Source organism: Acanthochromis polyacanthus, chromosome 1 (assembly GCF_021347895.1).
Source record: "Acanthochromis polyacanthus isolate Apoly-LR-REF ecotype Palm Island chromosome 1, KAUST_Apoly_ChrSc, whole genome shotgun sequence".
Classification (NCBI taxonomy): Eukaryota; Metazoa; Chordata; class Actinopteri; family Pomacentridae; genus Acanthochromis; species Acanthochromis polyacanthus.
In genome coordinates this window covers 44,975,767-44,994,475 of record NC_067113.1, presented here as the reverse complement: position 1 = coordinate 44,994,475, position 18,709 = coordinate 44,975,767, and the positions used below count along the sequence as shown (strand labels likewise).

The window sequence follows — 18,709 nt, the reverse complement described above, 5'->3', positions numbered from 1 at the left end:
GTTTTGCTTATGTTTGAGACCGATTTTGCTACTTTTTTTGTTGCAAAGAATCCTTGATGATGACGATTTCTTAAAAAATAGCAAAAGTCAAGTCGGAAAATTGCCTGATCATAAATTCATAAAGGAAAATTGTCTGATCTGAACAACATGCTACATAAGGAAAATTTACACATCTACAATTAAATCGTGATGTGATTATAAGGTATTGAACAGCTACTTAATGGGTTGTGTTGGGCCTTTTTAGAGTGACGCTAATCTCTATGCACTGCAATGTTTCAGCAATATCTTTTACAAATGACATACTTCTTGTCTTATGTAACTGTTCAGTAGTATTGATTATTATCTGTGTTATTATCATACATGCCAGAACAAATCAGCAACAAACAACATGTCATTCTTTAAACATAAGTGTTTCTCTGTGATATATCGTCATTCACACAGAACTAGCAGGTCTGTTGGGTGTGTGGTTCACTGGTTTAAAGCCTGGGGATGCCTTGTGGTCAGACACTGTTCACAGTGAGAAGTTGTTTTTAATTTGCCAGCACTCCCACTTCCCAGAAACATGCGCATCTACACATACTCAGAGGATGGAAATTCGAGCCAGTAAATCGCCCATGCATTAAGATTTGATACCCACTCTGACACACCCGCTTTCTCTCTGCACTCTTCAACCGTTAATGTTTGCTCTCCTAAACTGATCCGCAATTCCTGGCATTTTGTTTGGCAAATCTGTTCTACCTTAAGTATGTTGCGAAAGGGAGGACATGAGTCATTTTCAGGAGGATACGAGGAATGCTCTCCAGCTGATCATAACAAAGGGGATTAGACGATGTTGTTGCAGTTCTTGGGACCAATTGGAAGGCAATAGGTCAATTTATAGGGAATTTATGGAGAAAAAAAAAGTCATTCAGCCTGACTGGAGCGAAAAAGAATGAGAGCACATTCACCAGAGTTCCCTTTTCCCGACAGCTAAACTCGAGGCCTCATTTCAACATTGTAGATCCAGATTAGTTACATAACTTCCTGCAAATCTTGGAACCGCTAGATCCAGATTGCACAATGATGATATTTACAGTGAGATGCTTCCAATACTTGCTCTGCTGCTTTCTAAGGAGAGAGGGCAGAAGACTTGCATTTGGAAGAGAACGTCCTCACAAAGTTGGGCTGTTTTTCTTTGCAAATCCTCAAAGCTTCAGTGACACTGGCTCAGTGTTTCGGAGTGAGTCGCTGAAGCATCAGGAGCTCTCCCCCACAGGAAGCAAAGAATTCAAAAACAAAACCTCTGTGTCTTTCTCGGGAGGGACATTTGTAGGGAGACACTCAGTTATTGTGTGCATGAAGAAGTAGCTACAGACAGCTTTAGAAGAAGAAAACTAGGCAAACTGGAAAATCTGGAAGTGTACATTCTGTACAAACAAGCAGAGGTATTACATGATTGGAGACAGAGAAGTAAGAGAAAATTTCTTGGGAATTCTTGTCTTTCCGCTTACTGACATCCTCCTCTGTGCCTTCATGTTAAACAGATGTGCGAGTGTGCGCCAGAGATCTAGAGGATGTCCACCAGTGAGCCTAACCAATGTAGGTCAAGGGACACTAAGAAAGCTTAACGCATGTGTCTGTATGGATGTTTGCATTAGAGAGTGATGTGTGTGTGGTCATCGTGTTCTCCAGATGTTTCTTTGTGAAGAAGTGAACTCAGGATCTGGAAGAACTCCAAGGACTAATAACACTGCATCCATGTGCATGAGGTGTGTGGGCGGGTGAGCTCTAGCAGATAGACAGACCTATGGTGTGTGTTCATGGGTGAGTTGTAAATGAGAGGTCACGTGAGGGAATTTCTCTGCATTAGTTCTTCTGAGACAATGGTAGACAAAAAGTGCTTTATGGGAGATTGGGCCAAGCTGTCATGGAGGCATCAACACACAGAGAAACACGAGTACCTCTGGTCTCTTTCTGTTCTTGCACTGGCAACATTACCAGATTTGGTAAACCCTCTGCAATGCTTTTCACTGTTGGTAGTCCACAGATGCACAAGACTCTCCCTGATACACACAATGAGCAAAATAGAGGGGAAAAAATCAGACAAATTGCTCTTTGTGTCTTCAGGATGGCAAATTTTAGACACATCAATGATTTTTTTACTTTCTGGACACTCCTTCAGGGACACACTGACTCATTAATGTTATCTTCATTTTTAAAAAATGGTTTTCTTTCAAAAATAAAGACATTTCTAAGTGACCCCAAACTTTTGAATGGTAGTGTACACAGATGTAAATGTAACTCTCCTACCAGTTTTCAGACCATTTAAGTCAGTTTAACCAGTAAGTTCTTCTTTCCTAAACCCAAAACCCCTTTAGGAGTGTAAACATATCTTCTCTGGTAGGCCTCAAACCTTAACCTTTTGATCCTGAGCCAATGAGCTACCGGAAGGTTACTCTACCAACAGAAATAATTCCACAGCAGCAAAGGTATATGTGCATGAAATGAACGCACAGATAATAAATGAGAACCTAAGAGTTCATGATTCATTTTACTTTCACAACATACAACTTGTTCAGTGCAAAAACTGGACACACAGTCCAGTGTTTTACACAAAGCAACAAATCAAAAACTGAAGTACACAATCAAATACAAGCAAACAAACAGGTTTAGATTTAGAAAGAGTTTGACCATTGTCTGTCACATTAGCAGAAAACAATGTTTGGAGGTAGACGTTGACATTCTTACTCTCGTAAAAAGCAGAATTCCATGACAAGACAATAATGAGCAAGCTGTAATGTACAGATTCCAAAGAAACTGTTTCATTTCCACCGACTGCATGAGGACACATTCCAGTTCTGCAACTCCTGATAAAATCTCTGTGGAGAACAGAGGGGAGGCAATAACAACAGATGTTCTAACTCCTCTGCATACCGCTCGCTCTCTTTCCAAGTATCCTTTATTTGTTGCAAAATGATGCAGTTCGAAGCCACTTAATGCACTGTGATAAATGACAAAAAAAAGAATAAATGTCATGCCCGGGGCCGGAGTGAGACTCATTTTCGGCCCTGGACTTTCATGCCTCAGACCGGCCCACTTTAGATCATGACTTATTACTATGAAAGTCATGTAATTCTAGACTTGTCTTGTAATTCAGTGTGTTTTTCTAAAATATTTCCAATTCAGTGCAAGTAAGGGTTGCTTCACAATGAGGATTTATCCCAACATGAGTGCACATCTCCAACATTATTCTTTACAACAATATCAGACTCTATATTCTGTTCAAATAAGTGTTCAAGGATATCCAAACCTTAAAAATGAAATAAAAGAAGAAATAAAAATATTACATTTAAAAAATTAAAAAATAAAATAAAAGGTGTTGCATTTTCTCATAACACTATCATCTCTTTTTCCTCTGCAAGGAAACAGTTCCATCACAACTTAAATTTCACAAATATGAGAACATCAGTTAAAGGGCTAATCTCCAACACAATTCTTTACAACATCACAATGTCCTTTTTTGCAGTATCAAATATCAAGCAAATCAGTGTTCAGATATCTAATCCTCATGAATAAAGAATATTTATTGCACTGTTGTCAGCACGTTTGTCATTCACAGTACAACATAACGTGCTCATGAAATTTTAAAAGTGCTTTGATTTTCATTTTATGTTAACAATAACAAGAAAATATAATCAACGAGAAAAGCACTCAGAGAGTGCAGACCTCTGCCAAGGATAGAGAGGAAAACAGGAAACTCATGCAGTAAAGGATCTTGAGCTGGAATCAAACCTGCATCTCTGACACAGTTCTGTTTACAAATCACCTTCTTAACCAGTTGAGCTATCTGGACACTTTGTTCCAATTTGTTGGACGACATACTAACCTATGATGTTTTTGTCATATTTTGGACCACATACTAAAACATACTAAAAAATTCAAAGTGATCCAGAATCCAGGATCCTTTCCGGATTGCCACCAAAATTAAATCAGCACTTCCTCTTACCATAGTCTACATCCCCTCAAAATTTCATCTGAATCTGTAAAGGTGTTTTTGAGTCATCTTGCTAACAGACAGACAGACACACAAATGCCGGGTGTCACATAACCTCCATGGTGGAGGTAATAAGAGACAGAAAAGAAAAAAGGTCCGTTTTTTCAGTCCGGAAGTGGTCATCAGCAAGTGTGGAGCCAAACAGAGTACGATGTATAGACTGTATATAATTTTTTCGTTAGTTTTCATGGTCAAAATGAGAGATCAGGTGGTCGATCCTAAAATAAATCAATATTGAATTTTTTATGGATTATTAATGTGTCTGACCAAAAGCCTCTAAAGACTCACTACAGCCAAGATAAAGACACAACTCAGCTGCACCAAATCCACTAATCACTGCACACATTAGCACCATGTGCTAACTGTGGCTAAAGAACCACATTTACCAAGACAGCTATCCAGTACAAAGCCCTAAAACACACCAAGAAACACATTAAAGATGATTTTACTGCTGGAAGCTGCAAGCCAACGCCTAAAGAACAAACTAAAGCAACGGAGCCAAACCCGGTTTAGTGAAGAGAAGCAGAGGAAATGTTTGACTGCAGACATAAAACAGTAAGGCACTCAGCTGCTCATGTTTTCCTGATAACACCAAGCAGCCACCTGGACAGCCAATAGGAACACAGCTTACAGGAAGTCCAGAGGGCTGGCTTCGTGAAATAAATTTAGTTTAAAGTTCAAGCAGAAAGTTAACAGAAAAAGTTGAAAACCACCTTCTGATACCTGAAATCTGAGTTTTCACACAAAGAACCTACTTTAAATTACTCCAGTAGAAAGATATGAGCTATATAAAAGGTGTAAACTGCAAGAAATTAGGCTTTATTGACCAGAAATAGTAGATCAATTTGATCTACACTCAACTACTTAAACCTGTATTAAATTAACTTGAATTTATAAACTTGTACTGATCTTTATGGAACTGGTTTAACTCTGGCTGATTTCTTCGGTTAGTCTAAGTCAGGTGTTAGACTTTAATGCCAACATTTCTTGCCGTGGTTTATGGCCCCAGGTTAGTTTGGACGTGTGTGTTGTCTTTATGTGGTCTTGAGGTGTTTTGTACAAATATTTCAAGGGAATTTCAATATTTTTTTATCTGTGATGTGTTTATTGTTGACCTCTAGGCTACTGGCAGTGGTTCTCTTGTTATCAACCAACCTAATACACATTTTAACATCATTGTTAACATGTCCTCCTTAATTTGATCTATAAATCCTCCATTCTAGAAGAGAAAAAGTCACATAAAAAGTTTGTAATAACTCTGTAAAATCTGTGCATCCGTGCAATTGCGTCACAAAATGACATAAATTATTAATTATTTGCCGAACTTCTCCAACTCCACCTCCTTTCAGATGGGGAGGACCTCTCTCCCTCTGAACACGGGGGTTTCCTCTCCCTCTCCCTCTCTCTCTCCACCCATCCAGATGTAAAGTTTCTCATTACTAAATCGCGGTTATCCTTCTGTGTGGCATTCGGATTGGCTTTCAAGGAAAGTTTTAAACTGTGGTGGGAGATCAAGCGAGGCAAAATGGGGAAAGTGAACGTTTGTTTGAAACGGACTTACTTAATTGTGATCAGTTTGATCGCGGTAAGTGTGTTTTTTCCCTTTTCGTTGCTGCCTTTATCATACAAATCTGCGCTGTTTGCGCACGTGTTGAGACAATTCTTTGTATTATCCATAAAAAATATCGAAATAGAAGTGCCAACGCTCCTCTTGTGTGTGCATCGGCAAGTGGTCAAGTAGTACCCTGAATTTCACCGGTGATAGTAAAAAGAAACCTATAAGGAGATGCTCGGAAAGACGCACACAGCGCGCTCTCAGGCGCAAAGAGAGGACTGGTTTTACGCATCTGATAGTTTTAATGTAAACTGGTGCAAAGGAGTCAGTAGTTGCTGATAGTTATGACAGTTTTTATGTTTTATTAATTAATTAATTAATTAATATTCATCAGTACATGTGCACATATGTGGAGTTTTGTTGGAGTCAAAGTGCCAAACCTTGTGTGTAGGTTCTGAAAGCAAGTTTGGGTTGTTTTTGGAGTAAACTAAGTGCTGAACCCCAAGTCAAGGTATGCAACATACAGCCAGTCATGTCTTTTGAAGGTCCCATGTGGTGAAAATCAATTTTCATTGGGTTTGTAAACTCAGAGGTGTAAAGTAAGCGCTGTTAACTTATGAAGATGTTTACTTCTACCAATCCTCAAGCCCCCCTCCACAACTAGCTTTACAAGCCAGCAAGAATTTTACTGAGCTGCTTTGTATCAGCTGAGAAAGCAGCAGTCATCTCGCTCAAGCTTTGTTTAATCCTTCAATGCCTGTTGTCTCAAAATGTATTTATGTTCTGGAGCTGCTTCTGCTGACTGTATAATGTCTCAGATACCAAATGTTCTTCTGTTGGCTGTAAGACTGAATACAAGTGTCTTCATGTACTCCCAGCATCTGAGATCGAATGGATTACTTTAATTATCAATGCCAATGTCACCACAAGAATAGGAAAATCCTTTTAAGTGTGTTGTACAGCTAATGTGGTGAACTTTACTATTAGCTTTGATTGTATGCCCACAGGTCAGAGCGCTGTGAAAACTGTAAAGCTGAGGGACTTTCACATGTGGTGGAAACTTTAAGAGCAATTTGAAACCAACAAAGACTAGATGGGTTACTGTGTTTTCAAGTTGCCTGTTGTGTTTCAGTGCAACCTCGGCTCAGCTGGTGTTTACGTCTCCTGCTGTCTGTGCTCACACATACAGCATTTTTATACAGTCGATTTCCCAATGCAATTGTTCTCATTTACATATTTTTCTGTTGTTAGACCATGGAGTACAAGTGTGAAAGTTATGACTAAAAGCCCATCAGGACTACATGTTATCCGAAAGTCGGTTCAGAGACATTTCCACGTGGCTGCTCCGCACTGCTAGAACTGCTTTTATAACCACAATGTTGATTTAAAAGAACAGTTGTGCTGTGATTCTGCAATATTTTCATGTAGAATGATCACTCACAGAGAAAGTTAGAAGCAATAGCATGTTTCGGTCTCATACAGAGAGAGTCTTCTTCCTGAAGGCGACGCGAACAGCTGCAGTTTTGTTGTATTTAAAGCTAGGTTGTTGCTAGAGATACGGACCCGTACCCGTAGTCTGTGGACTACGGATACGGCACTTGCCATTTGCCAATCAGATACGCGAGATCTGGTCACGTGACTCCCGGTAGACGCTAGCGGTACGGACCCGTAGCATCGGTACTACAGGTACGGAGCGTAAACCTGACCCTAACACTAACCCTAACCTTAACCTTTGCTTACCTTTCAACAGTTTGCAGTGGTTAGCAGCTTCTTGACTCGCGAGACTCGCGTACGGGTCCGTATCTGTCTGGCAAATGGAAAGTGCCGTATCACGGGTCCGTATCTGTAGACACTACCTTAAAGTTACAGACATTGAAACATCCTGCTTAGATCAGGTCTAAAACCAGGAGTTATACTGTCATGGTGAAATGAACCATTGTTGCAGTATGTTGAACAGATAAATTAAAAGACAAACTCTGGGGGCACATGAGACTTTCATTGTTTTGCTGAAAGGGGCAAAATATGGGACCTTTAAAGAAAGGAAGCAGGTAGATCAACCGTAAACATCACATTGTAGATATGTACATCGATAAGTCAAGACATAAAAAATAGTGACAGGTGAATTTGATTATCTTGGTAAAATGCAGTGTTCTGCTGGAAAGTCTTGCATTCATGTGGATACTGCTTTGACAACCACCTGACTTGACATTGTTGCAGACCAACTACCCCAACAAAGGCACTGACTTGGCCTCCAAACTCCTCATCTCACAATCTGACAGAGGTTCTTAGAGATGCACCAGATCCAGTCTGGTCTACAAATTCCCCACCACACAGTATTAAACAGGTGGTTTGGTGGTTTCAGTGTTGCGGCTGATCGATCTATTTACGCAGCTTAATAATCTGGGCATGTCTGTTTTCATAAAACAAAGAAGCAGCTATTCAACACTAATACTGAGATAAATGATCTTTGGCATTGGTGATATGTTTTGTCACACAAGTTGCTGCATAGAAAACCTACAGTATATAGCTGAAAGTATATTGACTTTAACATTACACCTGCATGTGATCTTAATCACACCCTTGAAAACCCTGAAACAATAACATGAGGTTGGTGTAATTTTGCATTTATGCGTAGAGACGCATCAATGAGCAAATTAACAGATTTTGATTTGTGTTGGAAGCCCAGTCTGGAGTGGGACGTTTCATATTTAGTCATAACAGCAGTCATTTTGTCCTCTGTGATACTGGTATCCATCCTCCAGGTGACAATTTTTTCTCCTGATATGTGGAAAAGGAATCTGTTGATCAATCTGAGCCTATAGAGTTGTGGATGAAGAAAACCTGTCCTGAATGTCTCTATGCCATTAGAAAAACATGTTAAGCAATATAATCATTTAAGAACATGAATGTATTTATATGTCATACTGACATTTTGTCATTTATTTTGTGTTGGAACCACTTCATCAGTTTGTGACCACAATGCCCATGCACTTCCCACATTCTGGATGTTGGAGCTCTGGCCTTAAGTGTTGGCTGTATGACCTGAAATATCCCATGACTGGTACACTAACTCATGCCTGTGGTGGATATACTGTATTTCCCCCAAAATTCCAAGATCTTTTTCTTTCCTGCATGCAAAATGTGCCTAAATGGTTTGATATGAAGCAGCTTTACTTGAATAAGACTCAAAAATCAAGCTAATGTGTAAGTGTTAAAATTCGTATACGGACAGAAGACAAATTCACTCACAACTTGCTCTGTTTGATGTACACCGTTAAAATTCGACTGAGTATTTCTTGCACATGACCACAGACTGTATGTAAATACTGGATGCAGCTACATGGACTACAGTTTTGAAGCCAAGAATTTGGAATTTATCCATTTTTATCTTGATCTGTCAAAACCAAGTGTGACAGGTAGGAGTGGATTTGACTGAGAACGAGTGGATTTGACTGAGAACTCAAAGACACTATGAAATGCACTTGTGGCAACATGTCAGTCACGCAGGAAGCTACACCGTGAAACATACCCTGCTTCCTCATTAACTTTTCTACTAAATGGGACCATAGTTTACACAATGAACATCATGCTGTACTGAAGGAGATGTCTAATGATCAGCTAAGACTATGAATGTGTTAGAAAAAAGGCAACTGAGGTAGCAAATCAAGTGAGAAGTAGTGTAATTTTCTCATTGATTTCTATAGAATCATACTAATTTCTGCAACCAGTGGAGTTGCCCTCTGCTGGCCATAAGAAAGAATGCAGGTTTAAGGCACCTTCTAATTGGTTTCACTTTTTAAACCCGAAGCCATATCATCAGTTGTGTACATACCCTCAAATAAGACCAAAAAACCAAACTAGACAAAATACCAGACAAGGAGCAAAATTATCTGATATAAAACGGTCCACTGATGCAGCGGATCACCAGGATTTGTTCTGGTTTGGCCAATGGCCACCCCACCACTGTTCGAACCCAAGCTGACAATGATCCAGCTGTTGTGGGGGCAAAAATACAGCATTTGATTCTTTGACCAACAGGCAGGCCCTTTATCTTGACTGATGTTATTGTTAAAGTTGTAGATGGCTGCTGAAGCAGTGACGATAGCTGTTCTATTGTCTATTGGAACAATGGAGATCCCTCTGAGGCTAAACACAAGAAGGTGACAGGCAGGCCAGTTAACCCCGTTGACTGTACAACCAGCACAACAGACAGAAGGTTCCTTCCTCTGTCCGTGGATACTGCAGTAAGCACACACATTGTTGCTGATGCTAACGTTACATTAACAGGCTTTATGTGTGGTGCTAACACTTGCCTGCTGCTATCGACCTGCGTGTGGTACTGGCTGGATTGGATAAAGCATTGTTGTCATCGTCTATCTGATATTTTCATGCTGTTTTGTTGCCAAGCCAACGTTATTTTGAGGTTATGTGGTGTAAATTAGATTAGCTGCTGACAGAGAGAAGCAAGCAGGTGAGAAGAGGAGCAGGTGAGAAGAGAAGCAGATGAGCGCGATGTGGTGCCCCGTGGGTAATGCAGCTAATTTATGGCCATCCAGAAAACCTGATGTGGAGAGGGCAATATAGAGTCCAGGCAGCTTGTAGGAAGTCACTGTGTGCAAAAAAAGTCTCTGTACACCAAAGAATAAAATCTAGGAGTGCTACAGTGCATATCAGTGAGTGCACAGCCTTTTCGAGCACCAAAAATATTCTTTTGAGAGGATCCTTTTTTGACCACTTAATTGAAATTCAGGACATTGTGTTAGCTCTCCAGTTCCTAATAACAAATTAGGTAAATAATAAATTGCTTCAGCAGTAAAAACAGAAAGCAAAACAATAAATCTTGGATTAACTAATTAAGGCCCCTGCTGATAACTTTTGATTGTCAGTCAAACCAATTATACTTCTTTGTAAAGTTCCAACCTATAAAGTGTATTGCCTTAATTGATGCATTGCTTAGTGTCTCTTAAATGTCTCATCATGATTCCTTTAAGTAAAAAGGTTGTGCCATGGAATTAACTCTTTTGTTTGACTAAAAGAAAAACTAAGGAAAGATAGATATCCTTATCAACCTTGTACTTCTGCTAGTAGTCATGTTAAGAACTTGTGATGCTCCTTATAGATGTTGAAATGTTACACAAAGATATGTTTCTAATGTGACCATGACAACGTGATCTAAACACATATTTTGGCATCTTCATTGGTGCCAAACTGGTTGGAACAGATGGCACATATCAGTGGTGATTTTGTGCCAACAGGGTCATCCTGATGCTTCTTCTGGGAAAGATCAGTCCTGTGTGAGTGGTAGTTATTCAGTGTAGTTGAGTTAGGTTGCGTTTTTATCTTCTCCTTTCAACTCCTCTTCATGGAAACTGCATTGTGCAACATGTGGCTTAGCTCGTTTAGGCAGTTTGCCCCTTCACATATCTATTAACTGTCTAACTGTTTTATCTGTTACTGGTCTTTCACAAGTCTGGTAGTTGCCTCTCTGTTGCTTAGTTGCCATTTGACTTTTTACCGCCATGCTCCTCCTCATGATTTGGCTCAAAGTTCTACAACAGAGCCAGACTCTGTATAATGCCTCAGTATTACTAATGCTGGTGTACAGACCTTTACCAGCTGATGTGAAGGATCGAACAGAACAAGTGCAGTATACAAATAGTCTGCTGTTAGATTACCAGAGCTATGGATAGCTTTATGAGCTTATTTCTCAACAAGTTACACCAGCGATGCCCATCATGTGAGTGATGGATTCGAGCAATGCTGCTTATTTTGAGTTTCGGGTAATTCTCACAAGCTTCTAGAACCTCTTTTTTGAGGTGCAAAATGTCCTGGTTCTCTAATGTTCTTCGGTTTCCACGCTGTTATAGCTTTCTTTAAATCCCACCAAAGGTTTTTCAGTGGGATTCAAATCCGATGACTGAAATAGCCACTCAAATACATTCCAGGAAATCTGGAAAGTTCAGTGTTTCAGTTCATGCACAGAGGTCATCACATACGTCTATAAAATGGCCTGGGAGTTCAAAGAACCCCAGATCCCGGTCACATGGTCATGGTTGCCAGTTTCTGCAATGGCAAAACATCTCCACGACACAAAAGACACCATTCCAGTTCCCAGGCTGTCAGGCCCATTCAGACAAGACTTGCCTTTATCAGCATTGTCACGGTTTGTATGTGACACAGCAGGAAGGGGGATCCAGCAGACCGGCAGGAACAATTCTGTGGCTTTATTTGAGAAGGAATAAAAGCTTACAGGAAGACAAGCAGGCACAGGTAGAAGAAAAGTGACTGCAAGATGGCGAGAACATACACAGAAAATGAATGATGTGACATTTACAGACTGTGAGCTGATTGGGAAGAGGCCTTTAGACTTGTCACAGTAGGGAATTAATCATGCCTCAAAGTAAGCCATTAAAGTGATCTGTGGTAGTGAAAAGTCAATTGGACAACAAATGAGGTGGGCGACTGCGTGAGACACACAGGCAAACAGGTTGGTGTGAGATATGGGTACTATTCTCTGGAAAAACACAAAATCAGCAACATGGGTGCATTTTTCCATTTCCCCAACGCTAATTGAAAATCAAATAAGTGGTTTGATGTAACCCAATTTTAAATGTGAAATGAAACAGCAGCCTCTTTTTCATTTTCCTGCTGTCCATTAACATTGAAAATTCCGTGGAGCAAAATGGGAAAAGAGCACGTTTTCACAGAAATTGAAGAATGGGCCGTTTTTGTTTTTGGTGTTCGATGGAAAAATGGATTAGAAGTAATTTACTCAACCAGGCAGTGTGGAGACTCTGATTACGGACACAGGGAGGAAAGTCTGAGCATATCTGGTGACTGAATGGAAAGTGATAGGAGATTTAGGAGCAGGGTTGATACGGGAATCATCATGATTAGGAATGGTTGCTACTCAGCTTGAACATCTCCACAAGTCTTATAATTATTAGTGTTTAATTCAGTGTCATTAAAAAGTTCCCAAACAGCTCGATTTAACTGTGTTATAAAACAGTTGGGTAACCTGACATACTAAGTAATTAAGACATATTGGATTCAGGAAAGCCATTATGGTTTTTCTGTATTACAAAGATGCTGCATTATTCTTCATTTAACATTGAACCCATATTCACTTTTAAATCATATTTACTTCTTTAGTCAACAATCAATAACCACTTCTCTGTGGAGTACCACAATAGTAACTTTATTATTATGTATTACACTGTATACTCTTGCTTTTATTTCCTAGTACAATGCACATTTCTGTATTTTTTAACTAATATTTATCTTGTATTTCTACTGCTTAAATTTCTAATTCTCTGAATGGGACCAAAAAGTCATCAAGAACAAACTCTTATTTGCAACTTGGCAAAGTGCAAAGCCTTTTGAGGAAATAATCTTGATGTTCTGTTTTGGATTGTTCTTTGACTATGGTGTTTGAAGACATCCCTTGCAGCTTGATGGCATGTCTTACTATTTAATAACTCTTTATTATTACTGCACAATAAATAATACAAATAATTGCTGCTTCTATCCCTGAAAGTAGTGAATAACATGGTGTGTTACTGTTGCAGATCATTGCTGTCCTGCTGTTGGGACTCACTCTGTTCAGTCATGGACACTTCCACAGAGAGGAAGAGGTAATTCAAGCATTTACTTGAAACCCTCAGGAGGGAGAGGCATGCGACGGTGTGTGTGTTTTAGCTCACCAGAATGTGTTTTTTCCATCACATTAGTGGCAAAACAAATCCAAGTGCCCCTTTTTGGCATTTTGATGCAAAATTGTACAACCTGCTTTTAATAAATGGTAGCAAAACACAACGTGTGCATAGTTTGAGTGGAAGTAATTGCAAAAACACCAGCATGGACCTTCAAGTAATAACTTGGTCACTCATAAAACTTAAAGTTGAGTCTTATTAAAAGCTTTAGTTTTTGTTTCCTTTTACACACACAATCTAAATGAACTCATGTTTTGAGTTCCACACATCCTGTGGAACTTTTTCTGTCTGTTTGCTCCATAGATAGAGGAAGTGCTCACAGCACTGCACGTCATGTACGCCGTTGCCGTTGTAATTCTGGTCTTGACCATCATTGGTGGGTTTGGTGCCTATAAAGAGAAGAAGTGGGCCCTGATAGTGGTGGGTAAAGACAAAAAAACACATTTTAAGTGCTAGTAGTAATAGTAAACCAGCCTATCTGATCACTATATATGTATTTGTGAATCAGTTTACAGTTGGAATGATTATGGGCAGCCTGTACATGATGGTGTCTAGTGTTGGTGGATTGGCTTCTCACCAGCAAGTAAGCTGACTTTGCAAAGCTTTTTTGTGTGTGTGTGTGTGTGTGTGTGTGTGTGTGTGTGTGTGTGTGTGTGTGTGTGTGTGTGTGTGTGTGTGTGTGTGTGTGTGTGTGGTGTGTGTGTGTGTGTGTGTGTGTGTGTGTGCCGCGCGCAAGTGTATTTCATGCTTCACAAATGAGCCTTAAAAACATACACTGTGATTTCCAAAACAAATTTTTAAAAATATCAACTTGTTTTGTTATGTAGGTTGAAAAAGACATGAGGAAGAACCTCCTGGCCAAGCTGCCGCTGAATAATCAGAGTGAGCATGACCTCATGGACGTACAGAGTGAAGTAAGTAACCTTTTGTCAGTGTGTGAATGGTCAAGGTCGGTTAAAGCATGCATTTAAAGAAAACAGCAGTTTCAAACATTTAGGAAAGTGACAAACCAATGAAAACTTCAAACACAGGCAGAGCACACAGAATTATCCAAAGATAAAGGTGAAGGTAAATACAGGCATTTATATAAACCAGGTTTGGTGATACAGAACACATGAGATGTGGAGGATCAAATACAGAAGCTTCAGATGTGTTCCGAACAAGAAAAGACCTTTAAGTGCATTGCAGTAATCTAATCTGACGATACATTTCCGTACAAGTGTTTATGATGACTTTATTTTCCTGAGAACACATGCACACCATCCTGGCACAAGTCCACATGGGTGTGTTCAACTCATTTTTCAGTTGCACAAACCAGGTGGAAGAAAAACAAGCCATTGTGATTAGGACTTCGAGGCTGGGTCAGGATTTGTTTTGTAGCGACAAGTTCTTGCTGTGTATTCAGATTTTCTCCTCTGACTTCCTCCTCAGTTCCAGTGTTGTGGGCTGGATCAGGGCTACCAGGATTGGAACTATTATATCCCAGAATCCTGCCTGTGTCTTGAAGGCTCCACTAACCCATGTGTGAGTGTATAGTTTCTGTACCATTGATGTATGGTGCTTCTTGGTAGAATTCAAACAATACTGCATAGCATTGTGGGTAAATTTATTTTCATGCGAAATTACGAATTCCAGCCCTTCCTTTTTAAAATGAATTCAAGCCATGAAAGCAAAATGATGGCATTTGGTTGGTCAGTCAAGTGTTTTGGTCCAGACTAAGGCATGTCAACTACTATTGAGTAGATTAGCCTGATTTTGCAGAGATATTCACAGTCAAGGGATGTACCAGTCAAGTTTTTCTTGCCCTTTGATCCGATTTGAGCCAGTTAATGTTTAGTATCAGCCGATATCAAGTTCCAATCCAACGCCATTTTCCTAGATAATACACACTTCAACTATGTTAAAGTTATTGAAATTGAATCATTATATAGACTACCATTTATATGTTTGGGGTCACTTAAAAATGTCCTTAGTTTTGAAAGTTTTGAAAAGCATTTTTTTCTCAATGAAGATAACATTAAATTAAGCAGAAATACAGTCTATACATTATTAATGTGGTAAATGACTATTCTAGCTGGAAATGGATGATTTTTAATGTAATATCTCCATAGGGGTACAGAAGAACATTTCCAGCAACCATCACTCCTGTGTTCTAATGCTACATTGTGTTAGCTAATGGTGTTGAAAGGCTAACTAATGATTAGAAAACCCTTGTGCAGTTATGTTAGCACATAAATAAAAGTGTAAGTTTTCACGGAAAACAGGAAATTGTCTCGGTGACCCCAAACTTTTGAACTGTGATGTATATCCGACAACTGAGCAGATCTGCAATGCATTAAGGAGAAAAAGCATTTCTTCATCCAAGCAGTTCCTTAATGTTCTGTAGATGTCTGAAATGTAGTGTAGAGCAGGTAAAGTGTAACGTGACTGAAAATGGCGAAAACCTGTGTTCTGTACTGTGACATTAGAAAATGTATTGTAGATTAGTTGTAGTACCTGGTTACGCCACTAAGCAGAGCCTCCTACTGTCTGATACCCAAGAAGGCTGTCACTCAGACTACTGGCAGCTGCCTGTTGGCAAGTAGAGGCCAGGGCATTGTGGGGGTTTAGCTAGCAAGAGGACATCAATGGTAAATGGTAAATGGTCTGTATTTATATAGCACTTTACTATACCTGCAAGGACAAAGCCTTCTGTGATACTGAATGCCCTCCAAACAGAGCTTATATAGGTACCAGAATCTGCTAGGAGAGCTTTCCTGTATCCCAGTGGTATATGTAACCGAGCTGCCATATGTCAACATAGAATACATTTTTGCTCACTTTAAATTGTGTTACCATCCAATCAGTTGATATTTTTATTGGTCTCACATGTGCACAGTGTTGATAGCATTCACCTGCTAAGTAAGGCTACCCTGCCTTAAGTCCTGTTCCTGCTCTACCTCACCGGAACATCAGCAGCTATTAAAATGCATTAGTCATTCAGCTAATGGTTCATCTCTAGTATGTTTTCTAGGTGGCGGCACCAAGAAACAGCAGCCTGTTTGTGGACAGGGCGGGTGAAGAGATTATGATTTATTCTCAGGTAATGAAGACATTTCCATCCACACACTCACTTCTGTATTTATGGGTACCCGATTAAACTTTGTGCTGCTGTGTCTTTATATATACAGTACATGTATGCACCGATCAGGCATAACATTATGACTACCTGCCTAATATTGTGATGGTCCCCCTTTTGTGGTCAAAAATGCTCTGAAACATTTTTCAAAGGACCTCTCAGGGTGTCCTATGGGGTCTGGTACCAGGATGTTGGCAGTGGGTCCTTTGGGTGCTCTGGCTGGGTTGTGTAGTTGGACCTCTGAGAATCAAACTTGTTCCCCTATGTCTTGTTGATGCTTGATCAAAATGGGGTCTTGGAAGTTTGGAAGTCAAATCAACATCTTGGGTGATTGTATGTTCCCCAAGGTATTCCTGATTGTTTGATGCTTTTAGGCTAAGTGACATTTAGGATTGCTATTGGCATGAAGGAGTGTGCTTGTTCTGGGGCAATGTATTTTGGTGTCTAAGTCTCATAAACACAGATGCCAAAATCCAAGGTTTTCCAGCAGAACACCGCATAGTACCAGTATGATTAATGTTGTTCACCTAACCTGTCAGTGGTCATAATGTTGTGACTCATCAGTGTTTATATATACGTTATGTGTGTATGAAGCAAAAGTATGCCCATTGAATTTGATGAGGATGCTATTAAAATACTAAAATTAAAACACCAATTTTTCACAAAGGGGGATTTAATTGCATTTAAAAAATAATTTCACAGTCTTTACAAAGGAAAAGTCAAAAAATATGACCTCACATTGAAACAGGAGAGTCTTTCCATTCATCACAAGCAACAAGAGTTTAGTATAAGTTATTTTTCATATGGTTCTCTTACAGAACAAACCAAATAAGAGTCTTTACTTTCTTACCTCATTTGACCTGTGATTCCACAAAAAGAAGCAATGTTTATCTCCAGATGTCTGCTGTTATGACCAGTTCAATCACAAAAACATTTTTAGTGTCATCTTCAAAATTCTGTGAAATCTCCGCTAGCTCAATTGAAACTCAAATTCTGCATTTCTAGTGTACTTGCTCAATGAAAAGTTGCACTAATTGATGTTCTCTCTTGTTCCAGCCGTGCCTTTCATACATCATGGAATACGCTATGCATATCTTGAATGCTGTGCTGGGCATTTTGCTGGGAATCACATTATTGTGGGTGAGTGCTTTCAGTCTATCTGTGTCTGTCTTGAATATACGTAGCAATGTGTCTCTATATTTATCTAGCTTCACTTTGACTTATGCATGGATTATTTGAAATTTGATAGGTGGGATGTAAAATGTCCTCCAATTCTGGAATGACCCTTATACCCTTAAATATACTTATAGAATTGCATTTATACCAATTATTGAGGAAATTAGCCTCTTTCCTGCTTTTGTATTAAGTCTTCTGGCTTCATTTTCACCCGAGCATTGCTTTCTACTGCCCGTCTAATTATCAGTCAACCTGCCATCTCATTTCCTTTGTCCTTTCTGCCCCCTTCAGTCTCTTTCTAGAATTGCAGCTCTTTTCAAAACTGGCTAAAATAACAAAACGTGAACAGAAAGTAAAGAAAAGTCTCTCTTTTTTCCCTCTGGACTTCAGGTGTTGTCGGTTGTGTTGGCTATCGTCATCTTGTGTCGGCTGGATCGGAAGCAGGAAACTCCCACAGTGGTTTACAGTCCGGAGGCAAAAGCAGGCAACTACGCCTGCCTCACAGAGGACTGCACCTGATCTTTTGCTCTTTTTAAATGCTTTGGCTGCATGTCTGCATATTTAGCAAAGATAAGAACAACTTTGAGATCAATGGGATTAACACAGCAACAAAAAAAATTGTATTGGTGATGCTTGTTTATACAGTATCCAACAAGTGAAGCTGCATTAAATGCATGAGGTAACATTTTTTTGGCCCTCTGAACCAGCAAATCTTGATGAAGCATTATATTAGTTGTATATTATTCCAGAAATATTGAGGTAATTCCCTTTATTTGTGATAATCACACACATTTTATCAGATAAGTGATGAAGTGTGTGAATTGTGTTAACATATTAATACATTTGAAATCTGTAGAGGCACTTCAGCCCCAGGGGGAATTGTGTAATTGATCCATGAAGTCAGGAAATTGAGGTGAGACATGCAGATGGAGTGAAACAGATAATGGGGCCATTCCAGGTGAAATGACCAGATATTCCTTGGGGGTGTTGCTGCACCATCTTCAAATTAGTCCTAAATTTGTATGCCATTAGATAGTCACAAAAGTACTTTCTATGCAAAATTGTAGGCCTGTAGCTCAAATAGTTTCTGAGTTGTGCGGGTCTGAAATTTTCAG

General features: G+C 39.5%; 1 protein-coding gene across 1 annotated transcript; it reads left to right on the top strand.

The window, feature by feature from the left end:
- The first annotated feature begins 5,378 nt into the window (after nucleotides 1-5,378).
- LOC110957064 (tetraspanin-8-like) lies at nucleotides 5,379-18,282 on the top strand. The gene is made up of 9 exons (XM_022202898.2): nucleotides 5,379-5,618; nucleotides 13,157-13,222; nucleotides 13,604-13,720; nucleotides 13,809-13,883; nucleotides 14,128-14,214; nucleotides 14,732-14,824; nucleotides 16,314-16,382; nucleotides 17,475-17,558; nucleotides 17,985-18,282. Exons 1-9 carry the CDS (start codon nucleotides 5,559-5,561, stop codon nucleotides 18,111-18,113), a joined length of 780 nt encoding a protein of 259 aa, XP_022058590.1. The 5' UTR covers nucleotides 5,379-5,558; the 3' UTR covers nucleotides 18,114-18,282.
- The last annotated feature ends 427 nt before the right edge of the window (nucleotides 18,283-18,709 follow it).

What these genes read in the sequence shown, in the direction of transcription:
- LOC110957064 (XM_022202898.2), top strand. Translation starts at nt 5,559, where the DNA reads ATGGGGAAAGTGAACGTTTGTTTGAAACGGACTTACTTAATTGTGATC. An exon ending in TTGTGATCAGTTTGATCGCG is followed by an intron (nt 5,619 to 13,156) that starts GTAAGTGTGTTT and finishes TTACTGTTGCAG; the next exon opens with ATCATTGCTGTCCTGCTGTT. An exon ending in TGGGAATCACATTATTGTGG is followed by an intron (nt 17,559 to 17,984) that starts GTGAGTGCTTTC and finishes TCTGGACTTCAG; the next exon opens with GTGTTGTCGGTTGTGTTGGC.